Source organism: Sander lucioperca, chromosome 5 (assembly GCF_008315115.2).
Source record: "Sander lucioperca isolate FBNREF2018 chromosome 5, SLUC_FBN_1.2, whole genome shotgun sequence".
Taxonomy (NCBI): domain Eukaryota; kingdom Metazoa; phylum Chordata; class Actinopteri; order Perciformes; family Percidae; genus Sander; species Sander lucioperca.
Window position 1 is genome coordinate 20134546 of NC_050177.1, and position 17186 is coordinate 20151731.

At 41.7% G+C, this 17186-nt stretch overlaps 1 protein-coding gene across 3 annotated transcripts in view; it reads right to left on the minus strand.

Annotated features, from left to right (window-relative positions):
* Positions 1–2967: 2967 nt before the first annotated feature.
* The window catches only part of LOC116048394 (plasma membrane calcium-transporting ATPase 1-like), a 32728-nt gene continuing 18509 nt past the window's right edge, over positions 2968–17186 (minus strand). For all 3 annotated transcript variants that reach the window (XM_031297497.2, XM_036001143.1, XM_036001144.1), the window contains 9 exons: positions 15176–15263; positions 14695–14801; positions 11295–11486; positions 9177–9390; positions 8630–8841; positions 7839–7946; positions 5914–6099; positions 5414–5584; positions 2968–3281 (listed from right to left, as the gene is read on the minus strand). In XM_031297497.2, the coding sequence (XP_031153357.1) occupies positions 3273–3281; positions 5414–5584; positions 5914–6099; positions 7839–7946; positions 8630–8841; positions 9177–9390; positions 11295–11486; positions 14695–14801; positions 15176–15263 (1287 nt within the window). In that variant the 3' untranslated portion in view covers positions 2968–3272. The remainder of the gene's footprint in view (positions 3282–5413; positions 5585–5913; positions 6100–7838; positions 7947–8629; positions 8842–9176; positions 9391–11294; positions 11487–14694; positions 14802–15175; positions 15264–17186) is intronic.

The window sequence follows — 17186 nt, forward strand, 5'->3', positions numbered from 1 at the left end:
CCACATGTAGAGGCTTACACCTCGACGCAGAGGCCCAGAGTTCGACTCCGACCTGCGGCCCTTTGCTGCATGTCATTCCCTCTCTCCCCTTTCATGTCTTCAGCTGTCCTATACAAATAATTGCCTAAAATGCCCAAAAAATAATCCTTTTTTTTAATAATAAACAGCAATGTAGTGTTAGATGTGGGTTATTAATTGACATACTCTGTTCATGTAAATGGTTTCCAGAAAAGGACACACAAGGAAGGAATTTAGGCCCACAGCAGATGCTGTGACTTGAGCTTTAAAAGGCCATATTTCCTGGCTTGTCATATTAGTGCCACTGAGCCCTATGAAGTTATTAATATAATCTAGATATTTAGAATAAGAAAGATGGGCAAAAAAATGAGAAACAAAGTGAATAATAAGGAAAAATAAATATAGCACACAGAAGACAAAAATATACTGTATATACTATAATCCTCTGTTCTTTTAACCCCCCCCCCCCTTACTTCAGGGTTCATACGCATTTTAACCAATACTTTTCCATGACTTTTTGGCAAATTTCCATGACTATGTATTCCTGAAAATGTCAGTCGACATTATACAATAAGAATAAAAATCTGTGTTAAAGTTCACCCTCAGAGGTTTAACACTAAAATGAATGACAATGTATGTGGTTCATTGTGGGATTCGTAATATCGCGCCCCGAATAGAACGTTGAGGTTAGGACGACGTGAAATACATTTATTAATCACACATTATTATGCTGTGTTAAAAAAAAATTCCATGACTTTTCCAAAACTTTCTGGGTCTTTTAATGTTTCCAAAACCTTTCCAGGCCTGGAATTTGCATTTTTCAAATTCCAAAACCTTTTCAGGTTTTTTCAAAACACATGAACCCTGTTACTTGCAACAGGTTATTGATTTCAGGACAAAAAGTATTATGAGTCTATTAAAGCCAATATTACATAAACATGTAACCACACCTGATGTCAGGGTTGGGTGTACAAGTTTTGACATTGTAGCCAATCAGCACTTGTTTTCTGATACCTTAGCTTGAGGAACATAAAGATTGCACACAATATGCAAAATTGCTATCGCTCAGTATCAGTGTCTACCCAAAAATACATTCTAAAAGTAAAGTGTTCTAATTTTGATCAGAAAAAAAAGTATTTGATCATAGAATAAATAAATAACATAATCTGACACTTTTTGATATCCGAGGCTTATGTCCAGATTTCAGTTGATACAAAAGTACTGAAGTTTAATAAAAGAAAGCCTCTAAAACCTTTATAACAGTCCTTAATAACACAATTCTCATTATACGATCCCAGCACCCCAGACTACTTAGTTCACATTAGATGGCTGAGCTATAAAGATGCTGTCTAGCTCGCGTAAGATTAAAAAAAAGCAGGGGGCTGGGGTGTGAGCCCATGGAGGGGGATTCAGTGCAGACTCAAGATAAGGGGCAAACTGCAGCCCCGGGCTTCCTCAATAAAACACATTGTGTGCAGATATCTGGAAAAAAGACTCTCATATAGCGTAGTCCTCCTGTCAGCCAATGGGAGGCTTCAGTCACGTTGGCAGTTGGATATTCCATCCCTGGTGTGACTGTTGGTGAATCAGCACCATTATGGTTTTGTTGACTTAAGGATCTGTAGTATCTATATCCTGTTGAGCCCAAACTGTCACAGGAGAGGCTTGCTTTTTGTTTTACTGTCGCCAAACATGTTTTACTCCTTCAATTTGACTCAATATTGTAGAGCTTCTAATTTGCCCAATTGAAGGAACAGCTTGTTCCCTTATATTTAATGTCTTAATGCTCTTCAGGGTGCCAATTATATGCTGCTTAAAATAATTTAAGCAGCACGGTGGCCCGATGGTTGGCACTGTGGCCTCACACAGCAAGAAGGTACTGGGTTTGCATGTTCTCCCCGTGTCTGCATGGGTTTTCTCTGGGTGTTCTGGTTTCCCCCACCACTAAAAACATGTTCCCCTCCCTGTCTACTGAGCTGATGTGTGGTGAGCGTCTGGCGTCGTAAGACTGCCGTGCATCACCCACCCATGCTACACATTGGTGGCGGTAGAGAGTAGCTCCCCTCCCTGAAGCACTTTGAGTGACTATAATAAAGCGCTATACAAATGTAATGAATTATTATTGTAATTACCAAGAACATAGTCCCTTAAATTCACATATAAGCAGGGCAAGACCTCCCAGATTCATCTGACTATATTGGTTCTTAATATCAAATGCTCTATAAATTCAGGAGAGCAATGCATGTGGCAAGATCCAACTATGACAGATTACAAGCGAGCCCCCCCACACGCTCACCACCAGGTGCTGCTAAAATAAGGCTAAGAGAATCATTAGAGATCTCAACCACCCAGGTTACAGCCTTTTCTCCCTGTTAAGGCCGGGAAGAAGGTAGCGGATTCTGGCCAGTAGGTGTGGGTCATCGTATATGAATGACAGCTGGAAATGATTGTGTAATCTTCACCCAGGAACACACACAGACAGACAGACAGACAGACAGACAGACAGAGACACACACACACACACACACACACACACACACACACACACACACACACACACACTAAGGACTATGACTTTATTGATCAAATCAATCAACATTTTTCCTGTTTTCCAATCATCAGCGGGTCTTCCTTTTTGAAAGTTTACTTTTATTTTAAAAGATGTGAACAAAACTAAAAGTATCACAGTTCATATTATTGAGGATATCCAAGGGTTTCGATGTTACAGTTAATTATTTTATCTAAAATGCCATCCGTACAACCTTTAATCTGAACTTTTTATGGGTTATTCCCAGCTAGTGAACATATAAAAAAACAAGAACTTCAAGTCCAGCTGTTACATTTAATACCCTTGGGTCTCAGCTCTTTTACAACTACAAGAAAGTTAATCACCACCCTGTGACCACCCCAAAACTATCAACGTAGCATTCCCCCCCCCAAATTTAGGCAATACAAAGTTAAGTTTACCCTTAGTAGAAGTCACAGAAATGCCAAAATAACAAAACAAAACAAGAACTTTAAGTCCAGCTACTACATTTACAACTACAACAAGGTTAATTGCATCTCCATGCTGTGACTTTGTCTGTCAGTGTCACACAAACCTATCAACTCAACGAAAGCAAGTCACTTACAGGAAATGATCAATTTACAAAATGCAAGTCGTTAACGTTATTGTACATATTTTGAATCTCTTCTCTCATTGATGAGAATCTTCTCGCTCCTCTGTCTCTCTCAGCTCACGTGTGTTTGGCCATTCATACCACCTGTGGAGGTGTTGGGCAAAGATGTAATTGACTGATTTTAACCAATGTACTGTTTTCACCATACCTAGAGATTGGCATGATGTACTTTCCATAAAATCATCTGTCAATGCAAATCAAACCAGCTATTAGGCTAACTGAAATAAACCCATGCCAATCTCTAGGTATGGTGAAGGGGATGTGATGATGTGGGGCTATTTTAATTCCAAAGGCCAAGGGAACTTTATCAGGATGCATAGTATCCTGGATCCATGAAATAACTGGCCTTTAAAAATAAAAATCTTCCTGCCTCTATGGGAATTTAACATAGGGGTATCTATACTTATGCCCCCTGTATTTTAAGGAAGAACATTTATTTATTTACGATACATTATTCATTCACAAAGAAAATTGCTGTTCTCAAAGGTTGGATTTTTCCAAATTTTTTCAATTAAGGCATTAAGATCAATTTCCAAAATTCCAATTTTTTTTTGTATTCCTCGTTTTAGTCAACTGTAGCAGGGGTTCCAATACTCATGAGTAGCACTGTATACAGCCCTGGCTGTGTAAATGGAAAACAAACAGAAAGGAGTGCACGAGCCACAAAACACTATTCCAGCCAATCGGCAACAGGCGGCGACAGTTGATGGTAGGGGCGGGAGGGGGGGAGGCAGCATTTGGATGTGCCAGCCAGTAGTTACCTGTTCGTGAATCTGGGGGGCGGAGCTTATGAAGGGGGGGGGGGGGGTTGTATTTGTTTGGCAGTTGAGTTCAAATATCAACAATCTTTGCACATAATCACTTACTGCACCTTTAAGATTGTGTTAATGCTTCCCCCTGCCGATTATAAAGTGCTTATGCCTGTGACTCTTGATGTTGTTCTCTCTCAGCTCTAGTCATGCCTGATTGGAGGACAGGAACCTTGGCTCCCTCTCTCTCCACTTTCTGACCTCAGCTGCAGTTGGTGCTTGGGTTTGACGTGATTTAGAGGTTTGCTTTTGTCAGTTCTTTAGTTTTCCCTTCCATTTTTCATCCTGGACCCTATTTTCCCATGTTTGTTTGTGCCCAAGTGACAATTGTGAACAAAAATCTTTGAAACTGTTCCAGTATTTAGTGTGAACGCTGTATAAGTGACTTGATTATAGGAACATGGTGAAGTCTCGTTCTGAAATCTCGCGAGGTGACACGTTGAAGACAGCGATGTGGAAGGTGAGTGGGGAGAGAGGAGTTCTGGGGAGTTTGTTGTTGTGGAGTACAGAAAGCGAAGCTTTGTGTTATCTAAAAGATTTTCAATTGCGCATTTATGGCTGGGCAATATATATCGATGTTACAGTATATTGATATCGTGATACAACATTAGATATCGTTTTAGATTTTGGATATGGTAATATGGCAATATGACATGATGCGTTGTCCACTCCTAGTTTAAAGGCTGCATTACAGTAAAGTGATGTCATTTTCTCAACATAGCGGACTATTCTAGCTGTTCCTTTATTTGCCTTTACCCACTGTGATATCGACATTGAGGTATTTGGTCAAAAAAAAACAAAAAAAAACGTGATATTTGGTTTTCTCCATATCGCCCGAATTATGCCAACGGAATGCCGAGCTACACTTTACACAGCTTTCATAGATGTTACATTTGGATGTGGACAGGCTGAAGTTGTAGAACGTTGTGCTCCAGCTACAGAAGGATCCTAACACTTAGGTCCATATACTGCGTCTTGCAGACCATCAGCTCTGCAGTGACCATTCACAGCGCAGATGACTACTGCCAGCCAAAAAGGAGAAGAAATCCTACCCAGCGCATCCGATACAGCCTTCTCACTCAATACTGGACCAATTTCAAAGATTTTTGTTCACGTTAGTTACTTAGAAACAAATGCATGGGAACTTTGGGTTCAGGTTGAAAAATGGCTAAATCACCCTTTGAAGTGTGGTCTTCTGTAAAAGACTAGATCTGACTCAGTATTATAATTTAATGTTTATGCAAACAAAAAGTGCATAGTGCTGATAATTTGATTTGTGGTTTTCAATATAAAACTTGGTGAAATCAGTTCAGTTTTTGTATAATTACTTTTTAAACATTTTCAGCACATTTGAACAGTACAGAGAATACTAATAACTGATAAAATTATGATATGAAATCTTCATACCACTTCATCGATAGCAGCATCATCTTCGTCGATCAGGGGGCCCTGAGAAACCGAGTCCTCCATGCAGGACTCCGGGCTGTTTGCGAAGCTGTGGATGGAGTTGCAAGACTCAGGTTTCTCCAGACCTTTGCGGGGAGACACGCTGTGTCTGAAGGCATCCACTACACGAGTCTGAAAGATGAGGAAAAACAGCCAGCTCAGGGTTTTATGTTAAAGGAACATTTTAGTGTTTTCTATCCTGGTCTTATTCTCATTCTAAATTGTCTGTTCTGACTACGGATCATAATAATAAGTGTCTCTGAAACGCATATCAGAGCAGGCAGCACATATCGTAAATAGAGGTGTGACGAGACACTCGGCTCACGAGACCATCCACGATATTGGGTTCATGAGAACAAGACAAGACCTTGTTTTGTCAATCCTGAATCTCTTCATCATAGTCAGAGTGGACAGTGCTATGAGAGTAGGACCCAGATGGAATTTCAAAGGTGAAACAATACCTGCGTCAAAATGCGGTTGTAGCTGCGGAGCCACCTCTTTCTCTTCATTTGCTCCTTCTCAGCGTGGTCGATCTCTTCCTGAGTCTTGGCCTCATCCAGCTCACCCTCAGGGATCTCCTCCTGCTGCATGCCTTGACCTGGCAGCCTCATGAACTTCAGCCAGCTAGTGGGGACACTGGTTACCAGCTGAGAGGGGGACAGACACAAACATCCTTTTCCTCAACATCTCTGTGACCTGAACCCCCTGGAGTTTTGGAGACAGTTTTTATTGTCTAATGATGATGATCAGCTGCACGGAGAACCAGGTCTTCATTACAATATTTATTTTATAATTTGGGAGGAAACTAAGGGCTGTCCACACCAAGAACGATTCAGAGCGATTTGATGAATGATAGAAACACTGACAGATAATCAAAATCCATCTAAATTTACAACATGACACTGCGAAGAGATTGGTTCCACACAGGTGGTCAGTGGCGTGGCGTGACATTAGTACTTAAAAACTATTTCTAATGTCACAGAAACCACTGAGAGTGAATCTTGTGTTTTGGATTTTATTATACTGCCGGTAGTCTATATCCACAATGTTCCACTTCCGGGATTGCTCCGTTGCCGCCTGAAACTCTGCCACATGTCACTCTTTTCGGCCGGATGTCTGTTACCTTCCGCTTTCTTTGTGTTGGAATTTTAAACTCCGGTGGATTTCTGAGGACTGTGGTTAACTGCTCCTCAGATCTCTGCAGGGTAAATCCAGACAGCTAGCTAGACTATCTGTCCAATCTGAGTTTTCTGTTGCTCGACTAAAACAACTTTTGACAAACATGTTGTTCCAACAAAACAAGTTCCTTCCCGAGGCTATTTTGCGGCGGGACCGTGGCTCCGTACGGTGCTTAGCATCACCCATGACGATTGTTGATGTTCTCTTGAGCTCTGTGCGCATTTTTTGCCTTTTTGGTTCATAAAATGTACCTGAATCCACAAATATGTAGAATATTACTACAGATATTTCTTTAATCTTACATTGCAAGGTCTGCTGTATCAGTGTATTATGTATTATCATCATCTGGAGCGTGCAGTGCGTGCTTGACGCCAACATTCACACAACGTTATCGTTCAGCCGTGTGGATGCTCATGTCGTCAAAGTTTATAGGTATCATTCTTGGTGTGAACGGACTTAATTGCGCAGCAAGCTGTTGGAAGGTTTTACATGTGAAACCTCTGGAGAAGTAATGAGCAGGGTTCATACGCATTTTAACCAATACTTTTCCATGACTTTTTGGCAAATTTCCATGACTATGTATTCCTGAAAATGTCAGTCGACATTATACAATAAGAATAAAAATCTGTGTTAAAGTTTAAGTCAGAGGTTTAACAATAAAATTAATGACAATGTATGTGGTTCATAGTGGGATTCGTAATATCGCGCCCCGAAGAGAACGTTGAGGTTAGGACGACGTGAAAATACATTTATTAATCACATATTATTATGCTGTGTTAAAAACAAATTCCATGACTTTTCCAAAACTTTCTGGGTCTTTTTTTGTTTCCAAAACCTTTCCAGGCCTGGAATTTGCATTTTTCAAATTCCATAACTTTTCCAGGTTTTTTCAAAACGTATGAACCCTGAATGAGTTTCATTTACAGATCGTAGTTCATACCAGCGCCCTGTTGTGGGCATGACAGGAGCGATGAAGAAAGATGTAGGCCGCAAGTTAAAAGTCACTACTGCACAAATAGCCTATAAAGTTCAAATCATTATTCAGCATTCATGCGAAATTATATTGTTAATTTGCAGCCTGGTAGTAAATGTGGGTTTTAAGATACTGACCATGTAATCACAACACCCCAGTTTGGCTAGAACCTTTGTTGCAGGTCATCCCTATCTCCCCTCCTTTACTATTGAAATGATGGTTAAAGTGTCTCACCTGTCCCCACAGGAGGCTGCCGAAACCCAGGAAGACACACCACAGCCACTGATCGATGGCCAGACCAGCACAGCTGAATGGTTTACCACCAAACTGAATAATGATGATCTACAGGAGGAAAGAGAGGTGACATCATACAGGGAATCTTCAACAGAGGTGGATACAGCCTCCGGGCCTGAAAAGTGAAGCCAATAGAACTCAACAGTGACCACTTTTTGAACTGCTCTGGTACCGGAAGATAATTTCCTTATTGAAATGCTCCATTGACGTTTCAGAAATTGCTCATATGAAAGTGTTAAGCCTAGAACCAAGCCAATCAGCTGAGAGATGAACGTGAACATAAAACCTTTCATTTGTCAACGTCAAACATTTTGAAAACTGAAAAAAAAGGCAAAGCTACAAGACTGTGTATGTACATAAACAATCATAGTGGTAGCAGCTCACTAGCAGTTCACAGGTGCGGTCAACATTTCTATGGTAACAACGAGCTCCACCAATCAGAGATGTGGCCGTTGGCTTCTACAGGAGCTTATACCATCGTTTCGCAATCTCGTAGATCGTAGTAAGGCTACCCTGGATGGTTCAGAAATGATGGTTGATAATCAAAGTCCTTATAGAGAAAATTAATGGGATTTTCCGAAATCACACCGTTAAGCTCTATGCAGAAGTGCTTTAACCAATAGGTTATGTCACAGTGGCTACGTCCATATACATTCAGTTTTACAGTCTATGGTAACTTTACACTGTGACCCTGACCAGGTATGACGATTGCCTCGCCTCTCACAGGTTACCTGTACGACAATGGTTCCCAGGAGGATAAAGCAGAAGATGCGGTTATTGAAGATGCCCTTAAACACATTCCTCTCGCCATGAATCTTGCGGGCGTTAATCTCGTTAAAGATCTGCATCAGAACAAACACGTTGAACACGATGGTGTAGTGCTCAGAAGGCGGGGCGTGGAGAGGGGCGTCCCTGCCACTGTCAATGTTAAACAGCTTCTCACCTGTGAAAGGGAGGGTCAAAGCACTAGTACTTAGCAGAGACTACAGTTGAAAACTAGCCTTTTGGCTAATTCTGGCATATTTACAGCAATGTTCATTAATATGCACTGTCCCTGTCAAATACATGTATCAATAGAAAAAGGTGTGTTAATCAACTTAATCTTCATGTTTTTACATAAAAAATCCCATTCATTTAAACAATAATGAATATACGATTAATTAGTAAGTGCCTTGTAATTAGGATATTTGGATGTTTTCTATACACAAGTTAATGGTTTTTAAGGATTTTTTAAGTAAGTCTGCTTCAGATAATGTAGCTGTGGTTGTGTTCGCTGACCATAGAAGAGCAGGGTGAAGATTACGGCTAGCTGGTAGATGGCGTGTCCAAGGATGTTCTTCAACATGGTGCGGGAAATGAGCGCCTTGTTGCGACCGTACGGTTTCCTCAGCAGCAGCTCCTCGGTTGGCTGCTCGGTGGCGAGAGCCAGTGCAGCGAAGGTGTCCATGATGAGGTTGACCCACAACATCTGCACAGCTTTCAGAGGAGAGTCCTTGAAACACACGCACACACAGATATACTGTCAGTGTCTATTAGCAGAGAAACCACAAGCTCCATCTTGGAATTTCAGAACTTTTTCAAATTAAAACATCGGATTTGATAATATTTACATCATCACAAATCTTTAAACTACAGTGGTGCTCATAAGTTAACAACCCATGCTAAAGTTGATAGTTTTTTGATAAAAAAATCATCTTTTGGAAATTGATCTTAATGCCTTAATTAAAAAAATAGGAAAAATCCAACCTTTAAGGACACCAATTTTCTTTGTGAATGAATAATGTATCGTAAATAAATAAATGTTCTTCCTTAAAATACAGGGGGCATAAGTAAGTACACCCCTATGTTAAAATTCCCATAGAGGCAGGCAGATTTTAATTTTTTAAGGCCAATTATTTCATGGATCCAGGATACTATGCATCCTGATAAAGTTCCCTTGGCCTTTGGAATCAAAATAGCCCCACATCATCACATCCCCTTCACCATACCTAGAGATTGGAGATTTCTTTTTTTAATTAAGGCATTAAGATCAATTTCCAAAAGATGATTTTTGTATTCCTCTTTTTAGTCAACTTTAGCATGGCTTTATAAACTTATGAGCACCACTGTAAGAATTATCTTCTAAATTTAGTATTTGAGTCTCAGAGTTTTTTGGTTGACAGTATTTGACTTTTAGAGGTTACAGTGATTGTGTGTCCTGTATTTTATATGTTATCTGTCATGTTATAAAAGAGATTTTTAATGTAAAAGACTTTTTCTTGTTTTAAAGTCCAGGTTAGCTGACGGGCCAATTGGAAGGCCCTTATTCTTAATTTACTTTATTACCTAATTTAATTTAAATGATCTACCTAATGTTTTAGGATGGAACACAGTCTGCCTGACTGGCCAATCAACTAGCCCGACATACGTTTTTACTGGCCCCGGGCCATCGGGCCATTGTTTATGTTGAGCCCTGCATTTTGAATGAAATTTAAGATCCTCACAACAACCAAAAAAAAAAAGACGGATGTCAGAGTCCAGAAACATTGTCAACAATTCTCCAATTTGCTCACTGGCATTATAGGACTGGTATCTAGATTGGCTGCAATATAAGTTGCATGTTGGTCTCGTTTGTAGTCCTAATACAGCGAATTATATTTGGACTAGCGACAGAAAGAACTACAACACCACAGAATAAAAAAAACAAAAAACATTCTAAAGCACTGTGGGAGAGTTTCAGTGAGCATTAGAGGTAGCGTTGCATTGACATAGGAAAATTAAGACCTGTTAAAAATAAGGCCTATAATTTTTATTTTTAAATGTGATACTTTTTTAGACTTTTTAAGACCCAGCGGAAACCCTATTTTAATTAAAATGTTGCCAAACTCTGATCGGTGCGTGGGAATAAGTGATATCAACTTCAGCAGAAATCCTGTTAGTCTGAACTGTCAATGTGATGACAAGGTCTCTAACCCCTGTTTTTCACAGAGGCGTGCTGTGTTCCGTCCTCAGCCACACCCCATACCACACCGGTAGCCTCTCAGAAGCGGAGCGTCTTGTCTGTGCGACTTGCAGATTTTATTGTCTCTACAAGTACTTGAAAGAACTAACGTTATTATTAAGCTAGTATCTACCTTCCACTCCAAGCTCTCTGTAATTAAACTCCTTTTAGTGGAGCAAAGAGCCACTTTACGCACACCTCTGGGGCGCTGCGACGCGAGTGGTGGAATATCAAGCATTGACATAAACGGCTGCGATTGTTCATGATGGTCGAGTCGCCTCCAACGTAGCGCAGACATGCCCGGTGAAAAATAGGTCCCCACTGTCAGTTAGACTGGGCTAGTAGAGTGTCAAACGCTACTATTATTATGTCGGCCACTAATGTAGGCAGCAGCAGTGCCTGTCAGTGTCTCTGACCTGGGTGATGCAGGCTCCCATGAAAGCCACGATGACGGCGACCACATTGACCGTGAGCTGGAACTGCAGGAACTTGGCGATGCTGTCGTAGACGTTTCTGCCCCACATCACAGCCTTCACGATGCTTCTGAAGTTATCGTCTGTCAGGATGATGTCAGATGCCTCCTTTGCCACATCCGTCCCCGCAATGCCCTGCAGAACGCAGCATGTTGGTTAGCTTACATAAAGTTTACACTAAACCTGGACCCCAGGGGTGTTCAGGACTCTTCTGATTCAGTGGATCCCCACACTGGATGCCCACATGTTCTGACATTGGAAGCACAATGATGGAATGGGGTTTTGGAAGACTTGGAAGAGTGGATATTTAATTTATCAATTAAATCTTTCTGAAAGGAATCGATAAAGTGGATGAGATGATAATAATAAAAACCAAAAAGAAGAAGATCAACCAAGATGGCGCCGCAGAATGGCGACACGGTGTGTTGGAGCGCTCTGTTTTGTTTTGTTTTGTGTTTTAACTTTGTTTCTTGCGATGGTACCCGTATCTCATTCACAAGTGAAGAGCTCGTGAACTTCAGGGCAACAACACCATCAGACTTATTTCCCACTTTTCTTCTCCCTTCACTGGAAATTTTGGACATTCTGGTCAAAGGTGCGCTCACCTTTGCTCACGCAGCGAAACGCCGCAGGAGAGGGAAACGGGCCGGTGCGCTGGTGCGTCTCCGCCAGCGAGGATCACGCACACCGTTACCTGGAATATTCCTCTCTAACGTGCGCTCTCTGCCCAACAAAGTGGAGGAATTACAACTGCTGTTGGGGGGAAACAGGGACTTTTCTTCATCTGCTGTTTTGTGCTTCACGGAGACGTGGTTCTGTGGAATAATACCGGACTCTGCGCTGCAGCTGGCAGGCTTCCAGCTTTTCAGAGCGGACAGAGACACGGACCTCTCTGGCAAAACTAAAGGTGGAGGAATCTGTTTCTACATCAACAGCGGTTGATGCAACGACGTGACAGTGATCCAGCAGCATTGTTCTCCTGACCTGGAGTATTTCATCATAAACTGTAAGCCTTTTTATTCACCCCGTGAGTTCCATTCATTCATTCTGGTAGGTGTTTACATCTCACCGCAGGCCAACGTGCAGGACGCGCAGCGCATGCTTGCCGACCAGATACTGTGTGTGGAGCGGACCAACCCGGACTCCCTAGTTATTGTCCTTGGTGACTTTAATAAAGGGAACCTCACTCATGAACTCCCTAAATATAGACAACATATTAAATGCCCGACCAGAGAGGAGAACATTCTGGATCACTGTTACACCACAGTCAGGGATGCTTATCACGCCGTCCCCCGTGCTGCACTGGGGCACTCTGACCACGTCATGGTCCACCTGATCCCCGCCTACAGGCAGAAACTAAAGCTCTGCAAACCTGTAGCGAGGACATCAAGGAAGTGGACCAGTGAGGCTGTGGAGGATCTCCAGTCGTGTTTGGATTGTACTGACTGGGATGTGTTCAGGACTGCTACCAACAGTCTGGATGAGTACACAGAGGCTGTGACGTCATACATCAGCTTCTGTGAGGACTGCTGTGTTCCATCAAGCACCAGGGTGAGGTACAACAATGACAAACCCTGGTTCACAGCCAAACTCAGAAGGTTAAGGCTGGCTAAGGAAGACTCGTTCAGGAGTGGGGACAAAGACAGATTTAAAGAGTCAAAGTACAAATTTAGCAAGGCAGTGAAGGAGGCTAAACATCGGTACTCTGAGAAGCTCCAACGCCAGTTCTCAGCTAATGACTCTGCGACTGTCTGGAAAGGACTTAGGCAGATCACCAACTACAAGCCTAAAAACTCCTTCAATGACCGACACCTAGCCAACGACCTGAACGAGTTCTACTGTCGATTTGAAAGACAAAAGGACAGTCCTGACACCATCCCCCACGACACCTCCCTACAGCTACAGCCACTGTGCATCACCTCCACCTCGCCCACCTCAGCAGGGTCCTGGGCCCCCCCACCAATGCCCTCCTTAAAGGTCCCCTCCACCTCCACCCCCCCTCCCACCTCAGTGACGACTCTCTCCATTCACGAGAGGGACGTCAACAGACTCTTTAGGAGACAGAATCCCAGGAAAGCTGCTGGACCGGATGCTGTCTCCCCATCCAGCTTGAAGCACTGCGCTGATCAGCTGTCTCCAGTGTTCACAGACATTTTTAACACCTCACTGGAGACATGTCACGTGCCAGCCTGCTTCAAGACCTCAACCATAATCCCTGTCCCCAAGAAGCCAAGGACCACAGGACTTAATGACTTCAGACCCGTCGCCCTGACCTCTGTGGTTATGAAGTCCTTTGAGCGCCTTGTGCTTTCACACCTCAAAGCCATCACCGACCCCCTCCTGGACCCCCTGCAGTTTGCCTACAGAGCCAATAGGTCTGTAGATGATGCAGTCAACCTGGCCCTCCACTACATCCTCCGGCACCTGGACTCCGCAGGAACCTACGCCAGGATCCTGTTTGTGGACTTCAGCTCTGCCTTCAATACCATCATCCCGGCTCTGCTTCAGGAGAAGCTCTCCCAGCTTGGTGTGCCTGACTCCACCTGCAGGTGGATCACTGACTTCCTGTCTGACAGGAAGCAGCATGTGAAGCTGGGGAAACACGTCTCTGACTCACAGTCCATCAGCACCGGATCGCCCCAGGGCTGCGTTCTTTCTCCTCTGCTCTTCTCCCTGTACACCAACAGCTGCACTTCCGGTCACCAGTCCGTCAAGCTTCTGAAGTTTGCGGACGACACCTCCCTCATCGGACTCATCTCTGATGGAGACGAGTCCGCCTACAGGTGGGAGGCTGACCACCTGGTGACCTGGTGCAAGCAAAACAACCTAGAGCTCATGCTCCAACAACACCATGACAAATTCCTCGTATGTACAACGTACTTGGCAATAAAGCCCTTTCTGATTCTGATTCTGATTCAAAAAGAAGAATCCATCATCAAATAAGTTAAAATTAATAGAATAATGAATTGTTTGTCCTTTAACCTCCTGGCTGCTCTGGATCAAAACCTGATAGAAACAAAAATGTCAGAATAAAGGTCTGAGGGACGGGGCCACAGACAGGCTGTCCAACAGTTATTTGGACATTAATTTTGTTTATCTTCCATTAACTTCAAAACGTGGCAAATTAATATGCATCTGATATCTGAATAATTTATTTCATATTACATTTACAAATAAGTTCACACCTTATTGTCATTTAAATCAGCTCACATGAACGAGTTAACTGGTTAAAAACGTTTGTTTTTTTTAACATTTATGTACTGATTACTGTATTTACGGTTTTGTAATTTACGCTGCTGTAAATGTTACAAAGCAGTGTGACGACATCAGCTACAATCGTTACCATGGCGAAGCCAACATCTGCTTTCTTGAGGGCGGGGCCATCATTTGTTCCGTCTCCAGTTACCGCAACAACCTGCCTCTCCTCCAGCACGGTGCTGTCGATCATACCTGAGATGTTGAGAGACAGAGACACACACTTATGGACCAAATGAGGATGTGCCCAAACTCTGATCGCTTTTAAAATTGGCTTAAACCCATTTTTCCCCTGCTGTGTTTATCACTTTTATTTGGTTTTCATGTCTTTTCCTCTGAATTTCTATATATGCTCACCTCACATTTCCTTTAATTCACTCTTCTAAAGTTTGTTTTCTATTCACTTTGATGTATACAGTACATGTAAGTAAAGTGCTTTAAACTGCCTCATGTATAAATTGCACAGTATAAATATGTTTCCCTTTGCCTTTCCTATCTCTATCCCCCTGTCAGTCTAACCCCTACGTCTGTCTGACTGTCTGTCGTGACCTGGTTAAAGTGTGTCTAACCTTTGACCAGAGTGTGTTTGTCCGTTGGAGATGATCTGGCGAGGACTCTCAAATTTGGCCAAATCTTATCAAGACGCTCCTGCTCAATCTGCACAGATAGAGAGAAGACATAAAAATAAAGCTGTAGGAATCGCTGACATGGCAAGGTCGGTAGCTTATCTCTTTTGCAGCACATCCCTGCTGCTATTTATTCACACACAAAACTCATTTCTCAAAAAGCTGTAATCACATCTGTTTAAACCCCCCAAGATGGCGTTCTGTTTCCATGGTTAGTTGCGAAACATTCATCTAATCAGTTTATCTGACTGATGTCCTGCTGGGGTCCTGTAAATCAGTGGTGGATGCCTCTGAAAGGGGTCAAAAGAGAAGCAAAGGGGTTTGCGAGAACATCGTCTGTGGCAGGAAATAAAAAAATGACAAAAGTCTGCTGAAATGTTAATGTTGATGATTAACTGTTTAACCGACAATAAGAATTTTGATCAATTAATACTATCAGTTAAACAGTTAAAACATTATATATAAACCTTATATGTATATATATATATATATATATATATATATATATATATATATATATATATATATATATATATATATATAAGGTTTTTGCAAAAATAACAGATTAATCCATTCCATATTGACGTTTGACCCGGAGCCGTTCTAGCCACCATTGGACTGTAAAATGAAGGAGGGAGACGAGAATGTGCTGCCTGGATCATTAACTGGAACATTTACATTTAACAGCTGCTAACGTTAGCCTACCGCTAGCTAGTAGCTGGATTAAACACGGTTACAATGCTGACAGCTAACGCTGAACGGTGTAAAGTTTGACTGTGTTTTACTGTAGAGGATTCAACACCGGTATGTAACAATCTGCAGCTGCCGTCGGAGAAACAACACAGACGGTGCGTTCAATGAAACTAGTAAACTACAGTCTCGTGGTGCATTTGAAGTTATTGTAAATGTACTTTTCCCATCTGGTGGTTGTTTTTGTCGTTCAACAGCAATTTACTAGTGAAATAAGTTATTGTTATTGTTATACATTATTATTAAATCATTTAATTTTGACCATATGGCCTTAGCAATAAACAAGCCGTTCTTTAATGTCACCGACTGTTGTTTAGTACCCTTTTTTTTTCTTTTCTTTGTTTACTTTCTTAAAATCGGTTCAGGCACCATTAATTATGTATGCGATTAATTTAGATTCATTAATCACAGAGTATTTAATTAATTAGATTAAATTTTTTAATCGATTGACAGCCCTAAAAAAAATAAATAGGCTAGTTGCATTTTAAGCTCTTCTTTCTGCTAAGTTTGTTGTTCTCTTCTGGACGATGCTCCCAGTGGTTAGCGAGGGTCGACTATTGGTCAGGAAAAAAATCCGGCACCTGAAACTGTTCAAATAAAACAGTCTGACATGGAAAATCACTTTTTATTAAACAGCTAAAAATGAGGCTGCAGTGTTCGTTATAGCCACAATATGAACCAACTGATTTAACTATTCTTAGAGTGTTGCCAGTAGGAACTAATTATAAAGTTGTCCTGAGTTTAGTTTATTGGCAGGTAAAGGGCAGGTACAAGGACACAATAAAAAACAGAGGAAAACCTATTACTTCCACTATTAATGGGCCACACAGGCATAAGCATATACACACACATAGGATCAAATATTAAAATAATACATACATATGTACAGTATATACATATATCCCAAGTTATTAATAAATGTCAAATTAATGCTGACAAGACTGGTTGCTTAAAATCCATTTTTTAACTTTCTGGGAAAAAACATGTAAATCTGTGCAGGTTTTCAGATTGATGGGGAGCTTATTGCATTCTTTTATGGCTTTAAAAGAAAAGGCAGATTGTGGAGCCTTGTGTAGGGATGCTACAATTTGCCCTTGAGGCAGACATTGAAGCTCTGCTCATTTGCCCAGAGCGGAGCTAAACAAAGCTCTTCAACAGTGGAGAAGCAGCATGATGAATTATCTGAAAGTGGCGCTAGGAGAAA